Source organism: Ornithorhynchus anatinus, chromosome 14, assembly GCF_004115215.2.
Source record: "Ornithorhynchus anatinus isolate Pmale09 chromosome 14, mOrnAna1.pri.v4, whole genome shotgun sequence".
NCBI lineage: Eukaryota > Metazoa > Chordata > Mammalia > Monotremata > Ornithorhynchidae > Ornithorhynchus > Ornithorhynchus anatinus.
The window spans coordinates 35,553,850-35,577,735 of NC_041741.1; the positions used below are offsets into that span (position 1 = coordinate 35,553,850).

At 41.1% G+C, this 23,886-nt stretch overlaps 1 protein-coding gene across 1 annotated transcript in view; it reads right to left on the reverse strand.

Annotated features, from left to right (window-relative positions):
- Nucleotides 1-23,886, reverse strand: part of CDK17 (cyclin dependent kinase 17) — a 142,148-nt gene that overhangs the window by 73,360 nt on the left and 44,902 nt on the right. The window contains exon 2 of the mRNA XM_029079467.1: nucleotides 13,561-13,708. Coding sequence (XP_028935300.1) covers nucleotides 13,561-13,678 — 118 coding nt within the window. The 5' untranslated portion in view covers nucleotides 13,679-13,708. The remainder of the gene's footprint in view (nucleotides 1-13,560; nucleotides 13,709-23,886) is intronic.

Genomic DNA, 23,886 nt, shown 5'->3' on the forward strand with positions numbered 1-23,886 from the left:
AGAAGTTTCAATCCAAGTAACGAATTGGAGAGCAAAGCAGATTGTAGGGACTCCTGGACTTAAGGTGTGGATTTGGTCATACTCTACAAGGTAGAGTAATGCATAAGTTCCTGGTCTTTGGAACTGGGTTTCTGGGGTGTGTGGCACTTTGGGAAAAACCTGGATGCTGTGGTCAGTCTATCGAGATAAAGAGTCGATATGCCAGGGATGAGCTTCCAAGGTGTTGAGGGTCTAGGATAAAACTTATTCCTCCACCAAGGAAAAGATTTTTCAGAGGAATACCATTTTAAATTGGCCTCTGAAGATGATCTGCATTCCTCTTACCTCTTTAGGAATTAGAAATGACGGTAAATAAAGCCCCAGGCTCTTTTCCCCAGGGGAAACATGAGCCCATTACCTCAGGAAAGCTATGACTTCTGGCCAGGCTAAGTGGAGGCCCTGGTGCCTTGCTCAAAGAGAAATTTTGTGAAATTGTTAACAATAGCAGTAATAGCAATAATAACAATAATAATAATAATATTTGTTAAGCACTTACTAAATATCAAGCGCCGTACTAAGCACTGGGATAGATACAAGTTAATCATGTCAGATACAGTCCCTGTCCTACAAGGGACTGCCAGATTAAGGGGGAGGGAGAACAGACATTTTACCCCATTTTACAGTTAAGGAAACTGAGAGACCAAGTGGTTTACCCAAGATTATATAGCAGGTAAGTGGCATAGCTGGTATTATTCAATCGTATTTATTGAGGGTTTACTGTGTGCAGAGCACTGAACTAAGCACTTGGGAGAGTACAATGTAACAGTAAACAGACACATTCCTTGCCCACAAAGGGCTTAGAGTCTAGAGGGTCTGGTTTCCAAGACCTGTGCTCCTTCCACCACATCAAACTTCCCTAACATATCACTCAGACCTGCTTGCCTTGCCTTAATCCTCCGCCATCGTCGCGTTGAAAACCTGTGCCTTGGAAAAATGACAAGGTATCATTTGCATCTGGTTTTGGACAATGTATCATTGTTTAACGTTACTTGGGAGAGGTCTCTACATGATAAAAAGGGGAAGAACATCTTTCTGGCCACATGCTCCAGAGTTGTATGTGTGGGTGTTTCTTCATCTGGGTATCTTTTGTTCTCCAATGAGGCTGGGCAGTTTTTTTTGCTAATGCAGGAATGCATGAATTCCCTATACCCTTCAGTCAAACTGCACTGTGCAAGCGACTCTTCCTACTTATCTAAGGGCTCCCAGGAAACAAAAGTAATCATAAAATCAATCAAATTAATCAACTTGTATTAGTTGTACATCCTGAGTGCTTACTTTGGGTGGTGCACTGCAGAAAGGATGTGGAAAAAAACAATAGTGTTTGTAGACCTGATCCCTGCAATTTTCTGCCAGTTATATTTAAGTCGGTTTATACGGGGCAGAATTACCACTGGGAATGGCAGGATGAATGTATCCGCGGCCCTTAGGTTAAAAGGACCCATCCACAGTGCTCGAGTCCGGGGTGGAGAGGAGGGGTGGAGGAGGGGGAAGAGTACAGAATTCTGTTGCTCTAAAGGGGTCCTGTGTTTTTACAGGTGCTGTGATGTGGAGAGGCACCAAAAGCACCCAAACTTTCTTGTTTGGGCTTGACGCCTTTACATTGCACCTATTTTATCCCAAACTGAAAGTGTCAGCAACATCTCAGAACTAAAACCCTCTTTCCTTCTTTGTCTCCTCTGACTTAATGAATTTTACACAAAGCAATTTGTTTTAAATGTCTAGACAATAGAAGAATGTAATGCAGGTGCTATTATTATTCACTATTTCACTAACCTCACAAATGTGTGCATACACGTACCCTAGAAACAATCAAGAGCATATGGTACACACCTGCAGGCTGCACAACATGAGGGAGAAATCGAGCAGTGAGGTCAGGGACAACTGGGGAGTAGAAATACTGCCAGGTCATTCCTTGACATGGATACATGGTGACATCCCCTACTGGGAAATGTACACGAAAAGAATGGGTACTTTTACCACCTCCGAATCCCATTTTGTTCCCGACAAAAGAGTACTTCTGGAGCCATTTCACTTTACAAGCTTTTCTCCTGGAAACTCCCAGGTGGAAACTGTTTCTAAACTTTTTCTTGTGTTTAAAAAAACCCACAAAACTATTAGGAGAATTAATTATGAGAAGCAGCATGACCTGGTGGAAAAGAGCTCAGAGCCTAGAAGTCAGAAGGTCTGGGTTCTAATCCCAGCTCATCACTTGCCTGCTGTGTGACCTTGAGCAAGTCACTTCACTTCTCTCTGCCAGCAAGTCACTTAACTTCTCTGGGCCTCGATTTCCCCATATGTGCACTAAGGATTCAATACCTGTTCTCCCTCCTAATTAGATCATGAGCGCCCGGTGGGACAGAGACTATGTCCGACTTGATAATTTTGTATCTACTGCAGCACTTAGAAGAGTGTTTGGCATAAAGCAAGTGCTTAGCAAATACCAGAATTCTTCTTATTATTAATTTAAAGTATCTATTAGCCATTATCAAAGTAATTACACCCTAGCTCAAATCAAGCCCCTACTACATTTGATACTGGTCACACCACTGTGAAATGCTGGACTCTCTTATCTTAACCCACAAAATGCTATATTAAACTGGAAACTCCTTGGGTACAGACCCTTTCTAATTTTTACTGTGTACTCCAAATATAGCAGTGAAAGCAAACCAGTGTGTTGTAGAGGCATACTGACCTGGTAAAATTGAAAGGGGTAGACAGGAAGCTAAACGAAACAGTTGAAATATTTACAGGAATTAGAAGTCTTTGTATTGGAAAAGAGAAAACTGGAAATAACAATGTTACAGGATGGAAGAGCTATCGCAAATGAACAAAATAACAAGAAGAAATAGCCATAAATGGTAGCAGGAAATTTAAGTAGGTTATAATAATAATCATGGTATTTGTTAGGTGCTTACTATGTGCCGAGCACTGTTCTAAGCACTGGAATATGACCTGGTAATAAAGCTATTGAAATACACTGATAAAAAAATGGAAAGAAGGTGGAGATTTTCCTTACAAATTGGATAGATAACATTATCTTTTATGGCCTTTCATGTGCTTTTCCTGGAAAAAGAATGAAAAAAGAATTTGAGGACCTCTAAAGTTATTTTCTACTTTCATGATTCCACAATTATTAGATCAAGAAAAGATGCACACTGTTTTTGAAGAACAATGTGTAGAAAATGAAAATTTCAGCACAGTGCTGGTGTAAGCCATTGGAACATTACATTTTATGGCTATATTTTTAATAGCCCCAACAGCATAAACATCAAAGCCAATCATCATTCATTAAAACTAATTAGTGTCCAAAACAGCTGATCATATGCTCAAGACATCTAATAAACATGCATGCATCAAATAGTAATTTGCTATTTTTGTGAGTGCATGCATGCGTGCATGTGTGTGTGTGTGTGTGTGTGTAGGTATCCCTTGCTTTAGAAGAAGACACAACTGAAATGCTCTCCATGCATTCAGGTGCAGCTGAAAAGACACATTTATAGCCTAAATTATTTGACATTGCATGCAAGAAGACACAAAGTCTTTTTTCCTTAATGGTATTTGTTAAGCGCTTACTATGTGCCAGGTGCTATATTAAGAGTTGGGGTGGATACAAGCTAATTAATTTGGACATAGTCCATGTCCCACATGGGGATCATAGTCTTAATCCCCATTTTACAGATGAGGTAACTGAGGCACAGAGAAATGAAATGACTTGCCCAAGGTCACATAGGAGACCCAGTCACACAGGAGACAAGAAACCAGGTCCTCTGCCTCCCAGACCTGTGCTCCATCCATTAGGCCACACTGCTTCCCAAAGTCACGAACAAATCTGTAATTTATTTATATTAATGCCTGTCCCCCCCCCCAGACTGTAAGCTCACTGTGGGCAGGGGATGTGTCTGTTTATTGTTATGCTGTACTATGTGCTGTGCACATAGTAAGTGCTCAATAAATATGACTTAATGAATGAACAATGGCATTTTCAGCTATGTTCAAATAGCTATACAGCCATGAAATAAATCTAGGCACCTTCTTGGGGCACTCAAAAATGCTTAGCAGTTCCTAAACCCTGACTGGTTGATGGTGCAAGTTCACAAGGTAAATACACACAGAAAGAGGTTTAAGGAGTTGCTCCTTGCATTTTTCCTCTATTTGTGGAGCTGCAAAAACCTACCTACTGGTTTCACATTTCCATCCAAGCCACCCTGCAACTCAGTGGTCATTGGCTGAGAATGCGTTTCAATAGACGGGTGGCATTGTTCAATGTCCCATAATCCAAGGAGTTAGTGCGGAAATCCAAAGAGCAGATCCCTTTCATGCTCGCAGTCTTTTGCAGTCATGTCATCAGATCCATGAGATTACCATTTTTCATGGCATTGACTGACCAGCTCAAAAGCTGGAGGGGAGGTCAAAAGTCTTCAAGTCTTCACAGATTTGCTGGCTTTGCTTCAAAGAGCCTCTTCAGTGTTGGAAGACAAAATCAGAAGATCATACGGGCAAGATTGATCTCTATGTCTGTGATGAGGATGGTGATAATTGTATTCTAGGTATGGTAATGTGGATGGGGCCAGATAGCTTCTCTGCTGATTAGCGACTGTCCTGAATAATACTAATAATAAGAATGGTATTTGTTAAGTGCTTACTATTTGCCGAGCACTGTTCTAAGCATTAGTGTAGATGCAAGTTAATCAGGATGGACACAGTCCCGGTCCCACATGCCGTTCACAGTCTTAATGCCCCATTTTAAGATGAGGTACCCGAGGGCCACAGAAGTTAATTCATTCCATTCCTTTCCATAATGACTTGTTCAAGGTCACATAGCAGACATACGGCAGAGTCGAGTTTAGAACCCAGGTCCTCCTGCCTCCCAGGCCCGTGCTCTATCCACTAAGCCACACTGCTTCTTTTGGCAGGGGTCAGTGTATATCCCTTTGACCTGGTTGTGTCTGTTTTTTACTTTGGGTGAGCTTTTGGTTACGATCAAAAAGTACTGCAAGGTATCTATCTATGGACCATTGCTTTCCTTGATCCATAAGACTACTTAATCTCTATAGCATTTTCAGCAAATTGGTCTTGTCTGGGTGACCTTGTCATATCCACTGTGTCAACAGCTGCCTGACGGGCATTATTTCAGATAAAGTCCAATTCTAAAACACCAGTTCACTTTACTGCCCCAGTTTATATCTGAGCAATAGGGAAGGCAGCTGCTAATATTTATGACACCATGACATCCAACATTCTTACTACTTATTAAATAAAGGACTGTCTCTTTATTGAAGGATGTAATATTAGAGGGCTTTTGATGTGCTATGGGTGCTTCTTCCAAGTGTGTGTATGTACAAAGAACAAGTGGCTTTAGAGGGAAAAGGAAATGACCACGAGACTAGGAAGGCATCAATCCCTCCAACCCACATGACAACATCCGTGGCTGCTTCTGCACAGATGAGCGCACAGGTACACTGTGCCTTAGAATCCTGTCCAAGGGTACACACACATGCCTGGCTGGGCACTGAGGAGTTTGCCTATGCTCACACTACCCGCGCACCAAGCCGTAACCAGGGCCTTATTCTATTTGTTAAGTACTTACTATGTGCCCGACACCATACTAAGTGCTGCATTAAATACAAAATAATCGATCCCTGTTTCCCATGGTGTTCAGGGCCTTAGCAGGAAGAAGACTATGTAATAATAATAATTATTATTATGGCATTGGTTAAGGGCTTACTATGTGCCAGATACTGTACTAAGCACTGGGGTGAATCCAAGCAAATCAGCTTGGACAAAGTCCCTGTCCCACATAGGGCTCACAGTCTCAACCCCCATTTTTCAGATGAGATAACTGAGGCACAGAAAAGTTAAGTGACTTGCCTAAAGTCACATGGCAGGCAAGTGGAAGTCCTGAGATTAGAACCCAGGTCCCCTGACTCCCAGTCCCATGCTAAGGAAGCAGCCAGCATCACTCACAGCCCCAGAGGCCTCTCTCTGGGTCACTGGGTGATCCGCAGTATCTTGAAGGAAGAGACTGGGATTTCCCTGTGAGATGGAAATTGCCTCCTTCTACTTCCTACTTCTCAGTGAAATGGTTTGCACAGCCATGGTGCATTCTTCTGGCAGAATCAGGGCATTCCTCCAATTTAAGCAAGAGAGAGCACCTTGGGAGATGCATCATATGCTCGACTAGGGGCCTGTAAGTCCTTTCTCCCATATGCCAGGCCTACACTGCCCTGATTTCCTACATATTGTTCACAAATGGCCCAAAGGAGTTCATACTTCACCTCTTAGTGTTCAATTTGCCACCAGGTTGACTTGAGTTCATAAAAGCATGTTGTAAACCAAAACTTCTTTAATGACTACATATTGTACAGAATCAACATGAATGCACTCAAAATTTGTACCATACACACTAAGAGCATCTGAATCCTCATGGCTCTTTTTGGACAGGGAATGTATCCATCTACTCTGTTATATTCTACTCTCCCAAGAGCTTAGTTCTGTTCTTGGCACACAGTAAACACTCAATAAAAAAAAACTGATTAATTCTCACATAGGCACTACAGTTTCTGGTCCAAGATTCATTTCTGAATTACATACAATTAGATTTCTAAGAAAGAAACCTAGTATTCTCCAAGTCCAATGACCTATTATGGAGGTTTGATTATGCATATATTTGACAACACTTCTCCTGCTTTTAGCTGCATTCAACAAATGTTCTATTCAAAACCGGAACAATAATAATAATAATAATTCTGGCATTTGTTAAGGGCTTTCTATGTGCCAGGCCCTGCACTACATGATGGGGTAGATATGAGATAATCAAGCCAGAGAGGCCTTATCCAACAAGGGGCTTACAGTCAGAGGAGGGAGGGGAAGACAGATATAGAATCCCTGTTATACAGATGAGGAAACTGAGGAAAAGAGAAGTTCCCAAGGTCACAGAGCAGGCAAGTGTGGGGCCGGGATTAGAGAATCCAGGTTTTCTAACTCCTAAACCTATGGTCTTTCCATGAAGCTCCTCTGCTTCTTTAAAACATACAGAGGGGCACACAGTCCAGATAGAATCCAATTTTTCGTGATTCATCTCATTCACTCAGAGTAAAAGCTATTTCAGAGTGTCTCAAAAGTCTTCCATGCACCCATAGATTCTAAGTGAGATTAATTACATGCCAAAAAGCAATTTATGATATTTACTGGTGGTTGTTAATATTAGGAATAGCAGGTCCAGGTAGAAGAAGAGGAATACAGAAGAGATCTACATCTCCGCCCCTGTCCTCCCCCCCTCCCTTCAGGCTCGCATCTCCTTCTGCCTCCAGGACGTCTCCACCTGGATGTTGGCTCACCACCTAAAACTCAACATGAGCAAGACTGAGCTCCTCATCTTCCCTCCCAAACCCGGTCCTCTCCCAGACTTCTCTATCACCGTGGATGGCACGACCATCCTTCCCGTCTCTCAGGCCCGCAATCTCGGTGTCATCCTTGACTCGTCTCTCTCGTTCACCCCACACATCCTATCCGTTACCGAGACCTGCCGGTCTCACCTTTACAATATCGCCAAGATCCGCCCTTTCCTCTCCACCCAAATGGCTACCTTACTGCTACAGGCTCTCGTTATATTCCGGCTAGACTACTGTGTCAGCCTTCTCTCTGACCTCCCTTTCTCCTCTCTCGCTCCGCTCCGGTCTATTCTTCACTCCGCTGCCCGGCTCATCTTCCTGCAGAAACGATCTGGGCATGTCACTCCCCTTCTTAAACAACTCCAGTGGTTGCCTATCAACCTCCGCTCTAAACAAAAACTCCTCACTCTAGGCTTCAAGGCTCTCCATCACCTTGCCCCTTCCTACCTCTCCTCCCTTCTCTCTTTCTACCGCCCACCCCGCACGCTCCGCTCCTCTGCCGCCCACCCCCTCACCGTCCCTCGGTCTCACCTATCCCGCCGTCGACTCCTGGGCCACGTCCTCCCGCGGTCCCGGAACGCCCTCCCTCCTCACCTCCGCCAAACTGATTCTCTTCCCCTCTTCAAAACCCTACTTAAAACTCACCTCCTCCAAGAGCCCTTCCCAGACTGAGCTCCTCTTCTCCCTCTACTCCCTCTACCACCCCCCTTCACCTCTCCGCAGCTAAACCCTCTTCTCCCCCTTTCCCTCTGCTCCTCCCCCTCTCCCTTCCCATCCCCTCAGCACTGTACTTGTCCGCTCAACTGTATATATTTCCATTACCCTATTTATTTTGTTAATGAAATGTACATCGCCTTGATTCTATTTAGTTGCCATTGTTTTTACGAGATGTTCTTCCCCTTGACTCTGTTTATTGCCATTGTTCTCGTCTGTCTGTCTCCCCCGATTAGACTGCAAGCCCGTCAAACGGCAGGGACTGTCTCTATCTGTTGCCGACTTGTTCATTCCAAGCACTTAGTACAGTGCTCTGCACATAGTAAGCGCTCAATAAATACTATTGAATGAATGAATAGACAGAGGAACTCCTCTAGGCCCACTATTTCTTTAAGAATCTCATCATTCTGGGCTCCACTGCCCCTAATTTCCTAGCTAATGGAGAATGGAGAATTCTCTTTGTGTTCACAATGGAAAGTAGATGGAGCTGGCTTCTAATAAAAAGAGGGCTGGGGTTTTTTGTTCATTTTTTAATGGTATTTGTTAAGTTTACAGGCCGGACACTGTATTAAGCACTGGGCTAGATACAAGCTAACCAGGTTGGACACAGTCCATGTCCCACATAGGGTTTACAGTCTTAATCCCCATTTTATAGATGAGGTAACTGAGGCACAGAGAACTGAAGTGACTTGCCCAAGATCATACAGCAGACAAGTGGCAGAGCCAGGATTAGAACCCAGGTCCTTCTGACTTCTAGGCTCAGGTTTTATCCACTAGGCCATGTTGCTTCTCTTATTTCCAAACCTAGGAGAGCAGTGAGGGAAGCTATCTCTCTTTAGATTCAGTATTTCTTCATCTTCCATGTTCTTCCATTATAGTGGCCCAGAAGAAGAGGTTTCTGGGTATATTCGGTCCCCCTGTTAGCACTGACACTATGTCCACCTCAACATGACTCTTTTGGGTTGAACCTGTGAGGTGAACAGATGACAGGAGGATACTCGCCTGGCTCCTGTATGCTGAACTGAAAAGGGGCAGATGAAAACAAGAGGAACCAAAGAAATGTTTTAAGGATGCAATAAAGGAAAGCCTCGGGCAAAATGGCATCACAGTTGAAAGCTGGGAGACTGACTGAGGCAGACAGTGAGGCGCACTGCAATTAAAAAGGAGTAGTTCTGAATGAGCAGAGGCGGAGAGGATTTTTAAGACAAAGAGGCATGAGCAAAAACGGTGACAGGCACCGCGGATGCCACACACAACAGCCCAACAAAGGACGAGCTTTGAGCATGACGTGGACGGGGCCGTCAGTTCCACGTTGCCTTTTTCAGCCACACATGTTCCCTTGGGTAACTGGCGCCATCGGTGGCGTCATCTTGAAATATGAAGGACACCTAAACATAATACTAAGAATGGGGTTCTTTATCATTTGTGGCTTAGATGCACAGAAACTCTTCAAATGCCCTGTATTCACCAAATGACTAATGCAGGCTGTATAAGTTTGACAAAGAATGAAGGTTTTCTTTTAATGATATGCAAGTTATGTGTGTTATCAACCTTCAATTAAGAACTTGAAATTACATTCTTGCGTAAGTAATTCATTTTTTGAATTTGAAAGACTATTTTTAAAAAGAGCTTGAAAAAGTTCAAGGCAATTAAATTTGTTTTACCCAATATATAATAAGCTATAAAATCAGTTTTTAAAATACAAAAAAAAGTAGCTTAATGGTCTAGCTTTGCATTTGTTTCTTCTCCCTTCTCCATTTGCTTTGTTTAAAAATAGGTGGCACTTTGGACCATCTCCTAGACACCACCAGAAATTCACACATCTAGTTTCAGGGAAGAATTCTAGGTGTCTGGCATGTATACTTGGTCTAACTCCATAAATATAAACATCAATAGGAAAAGCACTGACAGCTCTCTTTCTGGCTAATGTCAGCAATAGGCTTGCTTGACATTCAGTAAGCAAAGAGCCTAACCCTGAATTAAGGATTTTGCAGAGTATACCAGTGGAGTTCTCATAGTGGGAGAGAGGAGCAGAAAAGACTTGGCTAATACTGCTAGCAGTAGACTGGAAAATCTGGAATAGCAATCAAATAAAGGATTTCCTTCCATCTCTCACCTGCTTCCATCAACAAAAACTCAATGTTGGAACTAGATTTATGACCAGACAAGGTAATAAAAGGTTCCACCATAGCCCAATTTCTAGTATACCTAGAACTTAGGGTGTTCATATTTTTCCTGGTCTTGCTCCCTTTGTTCATCCCCCTGTCCCAGCCTCACAACACTTGGGACACCTGTAATTTATTTATATTAATGTCTGTCTCATTTCTAGACTATAAGCTCATTGTGGGCAAAGAAGGTGTCTATTGTTGTATTGCACTCTCCCAAGCACTTAGTACAGTGCTCTGCATACAGTAAGTACTTAATAAATACAACTGAATGAATTAATGAACTTTTTCAGGTCAAAATGCCAGGATCCTATTCTAGGAAATTTCACCAGTATTCTTAAGGTCTGAGATTTCCAGCAACACTTGCACTTTACTCAAACCCAACCCTGTACTAACCATCTTTGAAATTACCCAACCCCTATTCTTCTGGCACCCTGCCCTCCCTGGTTGGTCTTATAAAGATGACTGCCCTACTACTCCATCCTTAACAAACTTGAATCATTTTGCTTTCACCATCCCCCCAAAAAAGACAAGAATAGAAGATAAAGTCTGTCTCATTAGGGAAAAATTTCTACTTATACTTGTCTAGTCACTGTTTAAAAGAACAGTCTAACTCACTAAAGCCCACAAAATTGTTGTGGACAACCTATGATCTTGACTCATCTTTCTAGCCACCCATTTTGCAACCTGCTATTTTCCCTCTTTGGCTCTTTTCTTTGTGGTTCTTACCACTCCCACAGGAAGCTCTCTGCCCCGTCCTCCCTGCCCACCACCCACATCCCACACCCACCACTCCGGCCCTCCCCGCCATCTCTTATTCTCTCTGGTCCCCTCCCAATTCGCCATTTGCGAATATGTGGAGTTCTGCAGGCCCTCTGTTTTTTTTTGGCAGCTCTTAGCATTATCTTGGCTCCGTCTGAAAAATCTATAATTCAGTACTGCAACTGGATTGTCTTGGTTTTTGGGACACATACTTCAAACGCTGTTTAAAGTGAAGTTTATTATTAAAATGTGAAAAGCAAAGTGGATTGTGGCATTCATAGGCCCTAAATGCCACGGATCTAATCTTTGGACTGAAACTTGGGTTTAGAAATGGCTCCATGAGTTTACCGGGGTCTCATATTCATTGGGAGGGAAAGGACAAAGACTAAAGGTGAGAGGTAGGAAAATAAGACTTTAAGGTACATGGGCTCCAGCCCAGTCTTCAGGTCACCCTCATCTATAAGACTATAGAACAAACACAAGGTCATTAATGGAATCACTACAGCAAAGACCTCATTCCTGCATTGGCCCAGGTTTCTATAGACAAAGAAACTACCTATGACTTGACCAAATTAGTAAGTAGCCTGATATCAAATTGGCCTTGAAAATCCTCAAGGTAGGGGACTTTTTCTTCTGAATTCACACTATCAGGAAATAGTTTAGATTTTCAGACTGATGTTGATAGACTATGGAAGCTGTAATGACCACAGTTCCTCTTCACATGGAAAGCAACCCTGACCCTTTTGAAGAAAGATTTTCGAAGATAACTGTGACAGACCTGATTGTCTTGTATTGATCCCAGACAATGCTTGGAACATAATAAGCACTTAAAAACTATCACAATTATGACCATTAAACTGAACTCCAATTTTAATAGGGTCAGGATATTTTATACCAGGATCCCCACAGAGAAAGTCATAGGATTGACTCTGAACAGGCTTGTGCATTTTACACCAGCTCACATTTTCTGCTAAATAAATCTCAAATTAATTTACCTATAACCCCTTATTACAATAATTATATTTTTGACATCTAGAAATTTGGCAACCAATGTTGCATTACTAAAGAGACTGGCTTGGTTTTCAGAAATTACCAAATTAAAACCTAACAGTATGCACTACTTAAGAAATCAATATTACTAGCAAAGGATAAATTCTAATGTTAGAATGGTTGTGTTATTGATCTAAATATCCCCTAATTGTCAACTATAAAGTATTTTAAGGGCATTATTAATCATACACATAAAAGTACAGTTATTCATCTTATCTGAAACTTAATGAATGCAAGCAGTTCCACAAAAAGTTGAGATTTCAGTAGATGCAGATAATTTTAGCCTAACAAGTGACCTTAGGTTTCAGAGAAATAATGGTTTCTTTATGACCATATCCAGCCTCATAGGTTTTATTCCAAGTCGTACAGAAGATAGTTGATGGCATACTTTACTGTATTCTTGCTCATTAATTTTTTTTTCAAATTAAAAGGGCTGCCCAGAGCAAATTTTATGAAGAATAACCAAAGTGCGTATCCTTCGTAAATAAATTTTCTCCTTTCTATAGATGTGATAATTATGACAGGAAATTCTACGTTAATTCCAACTGGAGAATAAAAACACATATACATTCAGTTCCCCTATGAAATGGGGATTACATTCTTGCCCCACCCCAGATTCAGGAAAACTCAACTATGGTATGGTGCACTCTCTGACCTGTGCCATGTGTATGCATGTAATAATCTCTTCCAGCAGCTCATCACTTTCTACCCAGACAGAGGAGTATTGGCTGGAGGAACATTTTCTAATTCCTTAGCAGTATTCTGTCCCAACCATGTCAAAATACAGGCATTACAGAAGAACAGAATGAATTCTGTTACAAATGTAAGGCAGACTACAAACAAATCAGCAGAAACCACATTAGTTCACAAAGTGGGCACCTAACTGATGAGTTTAAAAGTCTTTTACAGGAGGATATAGCCAGAAGACACATCATCTGGCATATTCAAAATATCATATAGTAAAAATGAATAAGCTCATACACAAGCAATAAAGGGATTGTCATAAATCACTGAGGAAACTAACTTTTTGATCTAGGGTAAAGCCTCTAAAACTAACAATCACATTCCTCTGGATATAGAAGTCATCTAAAGCATTGGTGCTAGCTTTCCCAAAAGCCAATAAGACCTTCCAGGGATCAAGGTTCTTTTTTTTTTTTTTAAGTAATTCAAGCACAGTGATTGAATGATCCATCCCCATTTTGTTCTATCTTTCACGACTTCAGAAGGCAAGGTTACTGGTTTAGGAAAAACCAAATGCACTGCCCACTGAAAAATAAGGATTTGGGGATGGGGAAAATAAATGAAATAAAGGAAATGTGACAACCCTGAGAGGAAAAAGACATTCATGACATAAACAACAATGCAGTACTGTACCATTTTTTTGAAAAGTGCACCGAATTACTTTTAATTAAAAGAATGATACATAATAAGCATTTTACCATTATCCTTGCTACTGTTCTCTTCAACAGTCATTTGTTCGGCCAATTCAGAGAGCGATTCATCAATAGTCTGGCTTCCACGCAGGGTAAGAGACAATCTTCGTTTAAACTTTTTCATTCTATCAATTTAAAGTCTGGCTTGGAGAGCCTGAAAAGCAAGAAATGAAAAAAAAACACATTAATTTTATAATTACATAAGAGCTTAGTTTATAGCAGAAGGAGAGAGGGAGAGAAGGGAAAGAGAGAGAGGAGGAGGAGGAGAGACTGACTCTAAGCCATATCCTGATTTCCCTGAATTCTCCCAAAATATTACTGGATTGAATCTTTCACCCCTACCCACACACTCCCAACACTCCCATTTTCAATCCCAGGAAAAGCAATGGGCTGATTCAATAGCCATTTAAGGATTCTCATTTGTTCATAAAGAAAAAATAAATACCAATCAGTTGTATTTATTGAGTGCTTACTGTGTGCAGGGCATTGCACTGAGCACTTGGGAGAATACAACACATCAATGTAACAGACACATTCCCTGCCCACAAGGAGCTTACAGTCCACAGGGAAATAAAACATTAAAGGAACCTTGTCAGTTCTAACTATCTTTATTATCTGAATATAAAAAATTACCACTTTAAAATGTAAACAGAATTGTAATATCTCATTGTCCAACAGGAGCCCTACCATGAAAATATCAGCATCAACAGTATATATATTAAGCGCTTCCTGTATAAAGCGCACTGATCTAAATGCTCGTCTATCATCAAAGACAACATAATCCCTTCCCTCAGAAAGTAAATCCAAGGAGAGATGATGGGTCTGAATTGCTGACTACATCATAACTAAAAGTGAGAAGATAGATAATGCACAACTAAATAAATAGCAAACACACAAGGGGTGCCTGGAAGGATGGCATAAAAAAGAAGGAAGAAAGGTGGGGAGATTAATCTACAATCTTGCACTCTTGCACTTGTTGCTTTTCTCTGACACCACTCAGTTGTCTTGCAATATCTTCTGTTATTTCCTTGGACTGAAGAAACAGTAGTCTTAGGCTTGGTTGGACTCCTCAAGCAAGAAGCCTCTTGTCCCCTCAGAAAGAGGGAGCAGCAGGAGGCCAAGGATCCTAGACTATCCTTCCACTAGACAATAAGCTCCTTCAGGGAAGGAATTGGGTCTATCTTTTCTATGTACTCTCCCAAGTGCGTAGTACAGTGCTCTGCATTGCAATAAGCACACAATCAATAAGATTGACTGACTGAAGGAAAGCTTTTGTGATGGTTTCAGGCAGGGTGTCCCCTCCAAGCTCACAGATCTGAGGAGGTGTGCCATCCGATCCAGGTCCTTTTCCAGTTTACATCTCAAGTGTGGCTCAGTGGAAAGAGCTCAGGCTTGGGAGTCAGAGGTCATGGGTTCAAATCCCAGCTCTGCCACTTGTCAGCTATGTGACTGTGGGCAAGTCACTTCACTTCTCGGTGCCTCAGTTACCTCATGTGTAAAATGGGGGATGAAGACTGTGAGCCCTACGTGGGACAACCTGATTACCCTGTACCTACCCCAGCACTTAGAATAGTGCTCTGCACATAGTAAGCACTTAAATACCAACATTATTATTATTTCTATCCTGCCATTGCTAACTTTCTCAGTAGTTGGGGCAACTGGGTTTCCTTTGGTTTTCAGGGCCTCTTAACCAACAGCAGGTGGTGTGATCAGGAGAATACAGAAAAACTGCAACTACCAACTGATGGCTGTTTCCATTTCTGGGAGTTGGGACTCTACTGAATCTTCAGAAGTTACTGGAATAGTGTACAGGAGGTCTCCTCAATCAAAAATTCTGTGTTATTCTTCATTGCCATCCATGTTCTGTTCCTATTACTTAAAATATTGGGTTTGCAGGCCTTGAACTTAATGAAGCTAATAATTGTGTTGCCAGGGGAACCCCCACAGCACTTACGTACATATCTGTAATTTATTTATATTAATATCTGTCTCTCTCCCTCTAGACTGTAAGCTCATTGTGGACAGGGAATGTGTCTGTTTACTGTTGCATTGTACTGTCCCAAGTGCATAGTACAGTGCTCTGCACACAGTAAGTGCTCCATAAATAAATAAATATGACTGAATGAATAATTGAACTGACTTTTCTAAGTGAGAATATTTTCAAAAAATTGGGGGAAAATGTTGATTTTAAAATTTCAGGCAAATTTACAAGTTGAAAGCTTATTCAGTAAGGCAACAAATGAAGTAGCAAAGCAAAATTCACTTACAGAACAACTGAAAATGGAATTTAAAGTTCACACTCAGATGAGTGGCTAATATTTTCCAAGCAGAATATATTAGTTGGGCCTCACTGGATTTTAGATTAATGATTTTACCATGAGCATCACTAAAACTCAATTTTTAATTTTATCCAATTTTATCTAACTTCCCCAAAGCAGGCTGGCCTTAATTGGGCACATTTTTAATATAACATTCTGTGCAACTGTTATCTGAAATAATTGGTTTCTATGCAACTTTCATGGCATTTTTGTAATGACTGAATTCTGTTATGCACACAGATACTTTTATATTTACATACTATCATCAATGGTATACATTACACATTTACTATGTGTAGAGCATTATGTTAAGTACTCGGAGAGTACAAGCACCGTGGCATAGTGGAAAAAGCACAGGTCTGGGAGTCAGAAGGTCATGGGTTCTAATGCCAGCTCTGCCACTTGTCTGCTGTGGACCTTGGGCAAATCATTTCACTTCTCTGTGCCTTAATTCCCTCATCTGTAAAATGGGGGTTAAGACTGTGAACCCCACATAGGACACTGACAGTGTCCAACCTGATTTTCATGTAACCACCCCAGCGCTTAGTACAGTGCCTGGTATATAGTAAGCACTTAAATACCACAATTATTATGATGATTATTACAAGATAACAGTTGGCATACATGTTCACTGCCCACAACAGGCTTACAGTCTAGAGGTATTCACACTGTCTTTCCTAATTATGGTAGTTCTGATCTATGAATTTAAGATATTTTGCATGTGCAAATTCAAGCAAAGGAGACTGAAGAAAGATTTCCCTTGGTTTTCAAGAGTCAAGTCTACAGTGAGGCATTTTATAATGTAGTGCCAACTGGATTCCCCATTTCCTATTCATTTGGCTTGAACACTGTGATGCTCTATTAACCCTTCCTGGCTGCATTCCAATTTGGTCAGGACCTAAATTTAGAGCAATATGTTGAGAATCTAGTAAATAAAAACATATCTATTTTGCTATTGGGTTTCTTCATTTAGGAGTATTCCTAGGTTATTAGCAATTCCTGGAACCACTAGCCATAGCCCCTGAGGCAGAATCATTACAATAACCCATATTCTAATGGGTTCTAATCCTGGATCCGCCACTTGTCTGCTGTGTGACATTGGGAAGTCACTTCACTTCTCTGGGCCTCAGTTTATCTGTAAAATGGGGATTAAGATTGAGAGACCCATGAGGGACAGGGACTAGGTCCAACCAATTTGCTTATATCCACTTCAGCTCTTAGAACACAGCTTAGCAAATAAATGCTTACCAAATACCTCATTTATATTCCTATGGAATTCTGCATAGCTCAATAACGTTTAATGTCTAATTTTACCTGTTCAAAGTTCCACAGGGAGCTATAACATGGGAAGCAAAATATAGCCATTCTGTCAAAAGTTTTACCCCACTCTCACCCCAAACCATCAGCAACTAGGGATGCAGAGGAGTAGAGGATATAAATGAAGACAGGTTAGGAATTAATGAAAAAAGGCAAGTGATTAGAAAGGAATCAGTACTGTATCCCTCTCAATGTCACTGGAAAAGCTCCAACTTCTCTGCCTCTCTCAGGCAAGGATTATATGATAAAATCAGAAAGGATAAAGGCAAGATGAACAATGGCTAATTGTTCATCAAATCCACAATACTAGGATAAGGGACACTTACTCAAGAGTGACAATGTAGTGGAAGATTCAAAACAAACACAAGGAAACACTCAGAACTGGTTGATAAGGACTTCTTTACCAAAGGAAACTCTGAAAGTCACAAATATCTGTCAGTTTTAGAAAGGCTTGAATATTTTTTTGGACAAAGATCCACATGGGGCCACTAAAGAAAAAAATGACATTAAAAAAGAGAAGTCAGGGAGGTGACATCATTTAGTTCTAATCATTTGGGTAGGTGTCCAAGAGAATAATCATCTCACCACTCCTCCAATTTGCTATTGTCACACCCAAAGCAAACCAACATCTGGGTGTGTATCACTGAACTGCCCCTTTGTGGCTTTTTTTAAATGCTCTTTTATTATTATTTTTTTTTTACAGTACCCAGCACATTATCAGCAGTGTGAGCATTTGGGAACTTAAAAACCATTACATAATAAAATAGCAAGGGGGTCCTGGGAGTCAGAGGACCTGTGTTCTAATCCCAGCACTGCTATTTACCTAATGTGTGACCTTGGGCAAGTCACTAAATTTCTTTATTTCTCAATTTCCACATCTATTTAATGGGGATTAAACTTCTGTTCTCTGTCCCTGTTTAGCCACACTGGGACAAGGACTGTGTCTGATCTGACTGTATCTACTCTGGTGCTTAGTACAGTGCTTACGTAAGTGCTTAAAAATACCAGTTAGCATTATTATTATTATGTGAAGAAAATTCCATCTGAGTATAGACTCGTATGGAAAGGTGAAGGCTGAGGAGGCAGGAATGAAGTGTACAAAACCAGAAAGGCCCTGAATACTAAATCCCCCTATACCATATTGAAGATGCATTTAATGAAAGAAGCATTAAGGTGGTATCGGTATTAATGAACAAAGAAAACCTATCTTGACATACTGGGTGACAAGCATATGGAATACACAGAAAAATGTGCAGGACAAAACTTTAAAAGTGTTCAAATATCAATATATTTAGATATGAGTGATCCGTAATTGGTTACTAAAAAGCCGGGCAAATTAGAGAGAAAAGTTAGACTGTTAAATAGTTTGTCCATAACTATTAGAATAGATATTAGAAGCAGCAAAGACCACTTAAGTCCTGTAAGAATCCTGTTGCTGCTGTTGGTAGTAGGCTGGATGAATTTCTGGTCTGACAAGGTAATGGAATTTCTTACATCCTTATGTATGAATTGTTCCATTTCTAGAGGGCAACTGCAATGAAATGATGCTGATGTTTCTAGTTGTTTTTCTGTTTTTGCCTTATCTCTTTGCAGTCAAATGAAATTAACAATTACTCGAGCCAAACTTAAATAACATATCAACTTTTTTTCCCATGACTCATCTAACTGAAATGCTACCTTCAAATTCAACGTTTGTCTACACTCTATAAATACAAAGGAAGTAGAAGAGTGGGCAAAGAGCAATGGCTACTTTTGGCCCCCAACAACCCAGCTTATTTCCACCTTAGCTTTCATTTACTTGATAAACTGTCTTCCATTAACACATTTAAATCATACGTACTACTGCGTGTTATTTAATTGATAAATAAATGAACCAAGCTACATTTATTTCCTGCCTAGCAGACTTTGAAACCACATAAAAGTATGTCTCTGCAGACTAATTCTGAAGGACTTAAAAATCAATTATAAAACAATGCATGCCATAGAAAATTGCCTTTCTCCAGTTCCATCTACCACTTTATCAAATGTGAACGGCTTTGTACCTCTTATAAAAAGGAAGGGGAGGGGCACTATTAGAATTCAACCATTTGGTATGTATGGTGCTTAAAATACTGTGTTCACAAACCAGAATGATGCTGCAAAAAGGGGTATATTGTCAGTTGGAAAAAGATTGATTTACTTGACAACTTTTTTTCTTCTTCAGCATACTGAAGGCACAGTAAGTGATCTGGAGGAATAGCCAGATTGTGACACTCTTTAGCCTTCCATCTGAGGTGGAGATGAGGTCAAAGAACTGGAAGGTGAAATTGAAAATTTATCTTTGCAGTACTTGCTGCTTGGGGACTGCATTTCCTAGAAGATGAAGCCTATATTTCCCAGAATCAATGAGCAGCCCAGGCAGGACTTTTTCAAATCAGGAGAAGCTACCTAAGAAACAGTGTAGCTTAATGGATTGAGCACAGAACTGGGAATCAAAGGCCTTGGGTTCTAATCCTCGCTCTGCAACTTGCCTGATGCCTTAGGGAAGATACCTAACTTCTCCATGCCCGATTTCCTCATCTGTAAAATGGGGGTTCACCACTTGCTCTCCCTCCTACTTATGCTGTGAGTCCTATGTGAGGTAGGGACAGTGTCTGACCCATCTTGCTTCGTACAGCACTTGACACAGAGTAAGTGCTTAATATCACAATTGTTGTCATTACCTCTCACTCTCCCTTTTTCTGCCTGCTGGAAAATGAACAGAGAACCCATGTGCTCTGCCCCATCAGAACTTTGTATCTGAGAAAGTTCGTAAATTTTAAATAATTCATTCAATAGTATTTATTGAGCACTTACTATGCGCAGAGCACTGTACTAAGCACTTGGAATGAACAAGTCGGCAACAGATAGAGACAGTCCCTGCCGTTTGACGGGCTTAGAAAATAATGAATATCCTAAAGTCAGATATTCGCTCTTTCACCTCCCTATGGCAAAGCTTGTGTTGAGTGGTTCTTTCAGGTTCGATTCACTCATGGCCTGACTCTTCCAGCCATCTGACAGGATTACCATGGTGCAAAATCACCACCCTTATCATCTGGAATGAATCATCTGACAGGATTTATGGGTTTGTAGGGTACCCAATTGAGGCGGATGATACTAATGGCTCAGCGTGGCACCGTTAATGTAAGGTTGGCTAAGTATTTAGGGAATCTCCAATACTCTATATGGGTGGTCTATGCTATTCCCCAGGCTGAGATATGCAAATGCAATCATGCACCTATCATCCCCTGGCCCTGATATCACCAGTAGCCTGCCCCCGGTTCAAATAAGCAAGTTTATCTTTCTGGTAATGGCACAGCCCTACAAAGACCCAAGGCAATCCACTCATCTCAAAGGCCAATTCAAGCCGGCACAAAGCACGCAATCCAGCTAGGCTTGGTTCACAGCCCCTGCCACACCCTCATCCTTTGGATTTCTGAGGGCTCCCAGCCCATGATGCAGGGAAGAGCATGATTCTTTGAATCCAAAGGAATCTGGCATCCTTGCAGTTGCTCTCATGGAACCATGAGCGATAGATACCAATCTGTGCAGCGATGACTCAGATGGAGACCAGCTCCTAAAGGCCTTTGAAAGGCAGCCTTGTGGAAAGAACAAAGAATTGGGAATCCAAGATGCCCAGGTTCTAGTCCTAGCTCCACCACCTGCCCACTGGGTTTCCATGAACAAGTCACTTGCTCAGTTTCCTTATCTGAAAAATGGGGATAACAGATCTGCTTTGCCTCCTCCTAGACTGAGTGCCCCAGGTGGGGCAAGGACTGTGTCCGATCTACCCCAGCTCTTGGCACAAAGCTTGCCAAACATACTTCCAAGAAAGAAGCTACCCTCCTGCCTCTCCCCCTTCTCATGCCATGCCATATGGACTCCCATCAATCCCTGCTCCAGTCTAGGACAAACTCAAACAAGCAAGCAGGCCGTCTCAACTTTTAGAACTTTAGAAGACTACGGTCATGGCTGAGGCTGTGACTTTGTGACTGGTGGACTGGGATGTGAGGAAGTGGAAACGCTGCACTTCTAGCCACAATGCCCTACAGTTTTGCTTCTTCTTTATCATCATCCTTATCCCTTATTTTTTGTTTTCACTTTCCCTTATGTGCTTGTTGCTAACCCCCACTTGCTCCAGTCCCTGGACCAAGTCTACATTACATTTGTATACATCCCCCCACCCCCGTAGTGCTTAGTAAAGTAGGTGCTTAATACTACAATATTACTACTACTTTGTAAATATCATTACCGTTATTATCGTTATTATCAAGTAGGAGCAGGAGACAGATGGATAAAAAGTACGGATAAAATGGTTGATAGTTATGTCCTTCTGTGTTTTATTATTAATAATAATGATGATGATGATGACGATGGCACTTGTTAGCACTTACCATGTGCCAAGCACTGTTCCAAGTGCTGGGGTAGATACAAGTTAATCAGATCAGACACAGTCCCTGTCCCACATGTGGCTCATACTCTATTCCCCATTTTAAAGATGAGAAAACTGAGGCCCAGAGAGGTGAAATAACTTCTCCAAAGTCACATGGCAGACAAGAGGTGGAGAAGAACCCAGGTCCTTCTCATTCCCAGGCCTGTGTGCTGGCCACGGTGCTTTCTTTTGTTATTATTCAGTCAATCTGGTGACAGAGAGTTGCCAGTTACTACAGAAGTAGAAGCAATGCTTGATGCTTACAAGGCCCAAATTTAAACGAGGAAATTGTAATTTGTCCTCAACCTTGATGAAAGTGGAGCTCTGGGCACCTGGGCTCTGTTTCACATGAGGTTTTCAACAACTGTTTTTTTTGTAAATGACATTCCAATGGAGTAAAACTGCAGATGCAGTTTGTCATCAGAGCCCCACTGCCACCTCAGCTAACAGATATCCAGGCGACTGTGACTTGAGTCCCAGAATCAGAGGGCCGTAAAGAACTTAAAATCTGGCTCCAAAATAGCTAAGGGTGTGGAGTGTCTCAGGTGTTCAACAGGCAGAAAGCTCTAAAGTTACCTTTCTGCTGGTGTATATGCTGCAAAATAGAAGTTGCTCTTTATTTAATTTTACATTTTTAATAATACCTAATGTTTAAAGATAGAGAAATTAAGACTATTTAACTAGTTACTCACTTAAAAAGAGGCCTGGTGATATATGAGCTAACAGTCTCATTCCCTTGCTATTTTCCTAATTAAATAAAAGAGCTGAGGAGCTAAATAGACAGTGCAAAAAGGCTTGAACAGTTATATTACAGGAGCTAAAGATTTAAATAAAACTGGATGAGTTGCCCCACTTTATCATACCTAATCTAAAAGTATTGAATATGCAAAGAGTTTAATGACATGCCATTTCAGAAAAGGTGCTGAACAAACATTTACTCAACATAAAGAGAGATTACTCAACTTAAAATATTTACTTGGTCACCAGCCCTTTAACCTTGATAATCTTGTGGTGAAACAATCCATGTGAGCTGGGGGCAAACTCATACTACTCACCAAAATAAAAATCCAAGAGCAACTGGAAAACCAACCCCTCTCCATTCTTCTCCACCCTAAGCACCTGACTGACAAAGGGCTGATTCTTTTTTAAAAAAAAATCTAGTCACCAAGCAACGAAAATTTTAATACAACTATAAACACAGAAAGCTTATGAAGTAGCACAAAGAAATGAACTTTCCCACCCACAACTGGATTGTGATAACACTGACAGCCTGAAGTGAAGTTCTGCCAAGACTGGAGGGTTGACATTTTGCCTGCCTAATTTTAGAAATATGTCAAACTGGGACTTTGTCCCCTCTTACAATCAAAATGGAGAAATCTTAAGCAGTGAACCCTAGCTTTCTCCCTTCTCTTTTTACCTAAAATCCTGCATAGTCTTATGTAATTCACAGACACTTGCACAAACATTTTAGTTCATCATATTGAGGACCTGCTGCATGAAATTGGCTCACCTAGGTAATTGGGAACATGTGCAATAAATCATATGCTGTACCTGCCCTCTAGGATGACCAATATTGGGCAGAAAAATTGCTTGCTAAATATGAAAGCTCAGCTGTTAGCAACTGCAATCAAGAACAAGAAATACTAAGTTACCGGGGCTCCCTTGACTACAAGCTCCATAAGATCTATTGAATATGTAACCTTTACATGAATATGCAAACTTTTTTAATGGTATCATCAAATATCACCAAGCATTTTAAAGCAGAGATAGATAAATACAGCATACATAACAGAGATAATATACCAAGCTATTTTTTTGGCAGGTCAACCTAAGACCTCCTGGTTGGAAACTCTTGCACTGGTGCCTCATTCTCTTCCTCCCACACCTCCTGGCTGATCTGTCTCTCAAGAGCAAGACAAGCAGAAATACTCATTCCCAACTGTTAAAATGCCAGGAAAGTCATGACTGTTGGTCTCTGGGACTTCCTTACTAGGATTGGTAACTAATATGAGAAGCTATTCCCTAGGCACTCAATCCCAGAAGTACAGAAGAATCCAGAGTTTTCATATCTAGGAGGAGACAAGCTCAGGTTGTCTTGTCAGATGGGGCGTCGATTCCTTTTGCAGTTTCTCTGACCACATGGAAAACCCTGGGTACATGTGACAGGCTTAAGAAACAATAACTGTGGCATTTACATGCTTACTATGTGCCAACCACTATCTTAAGCCCTGAGGTAGATAGACACAA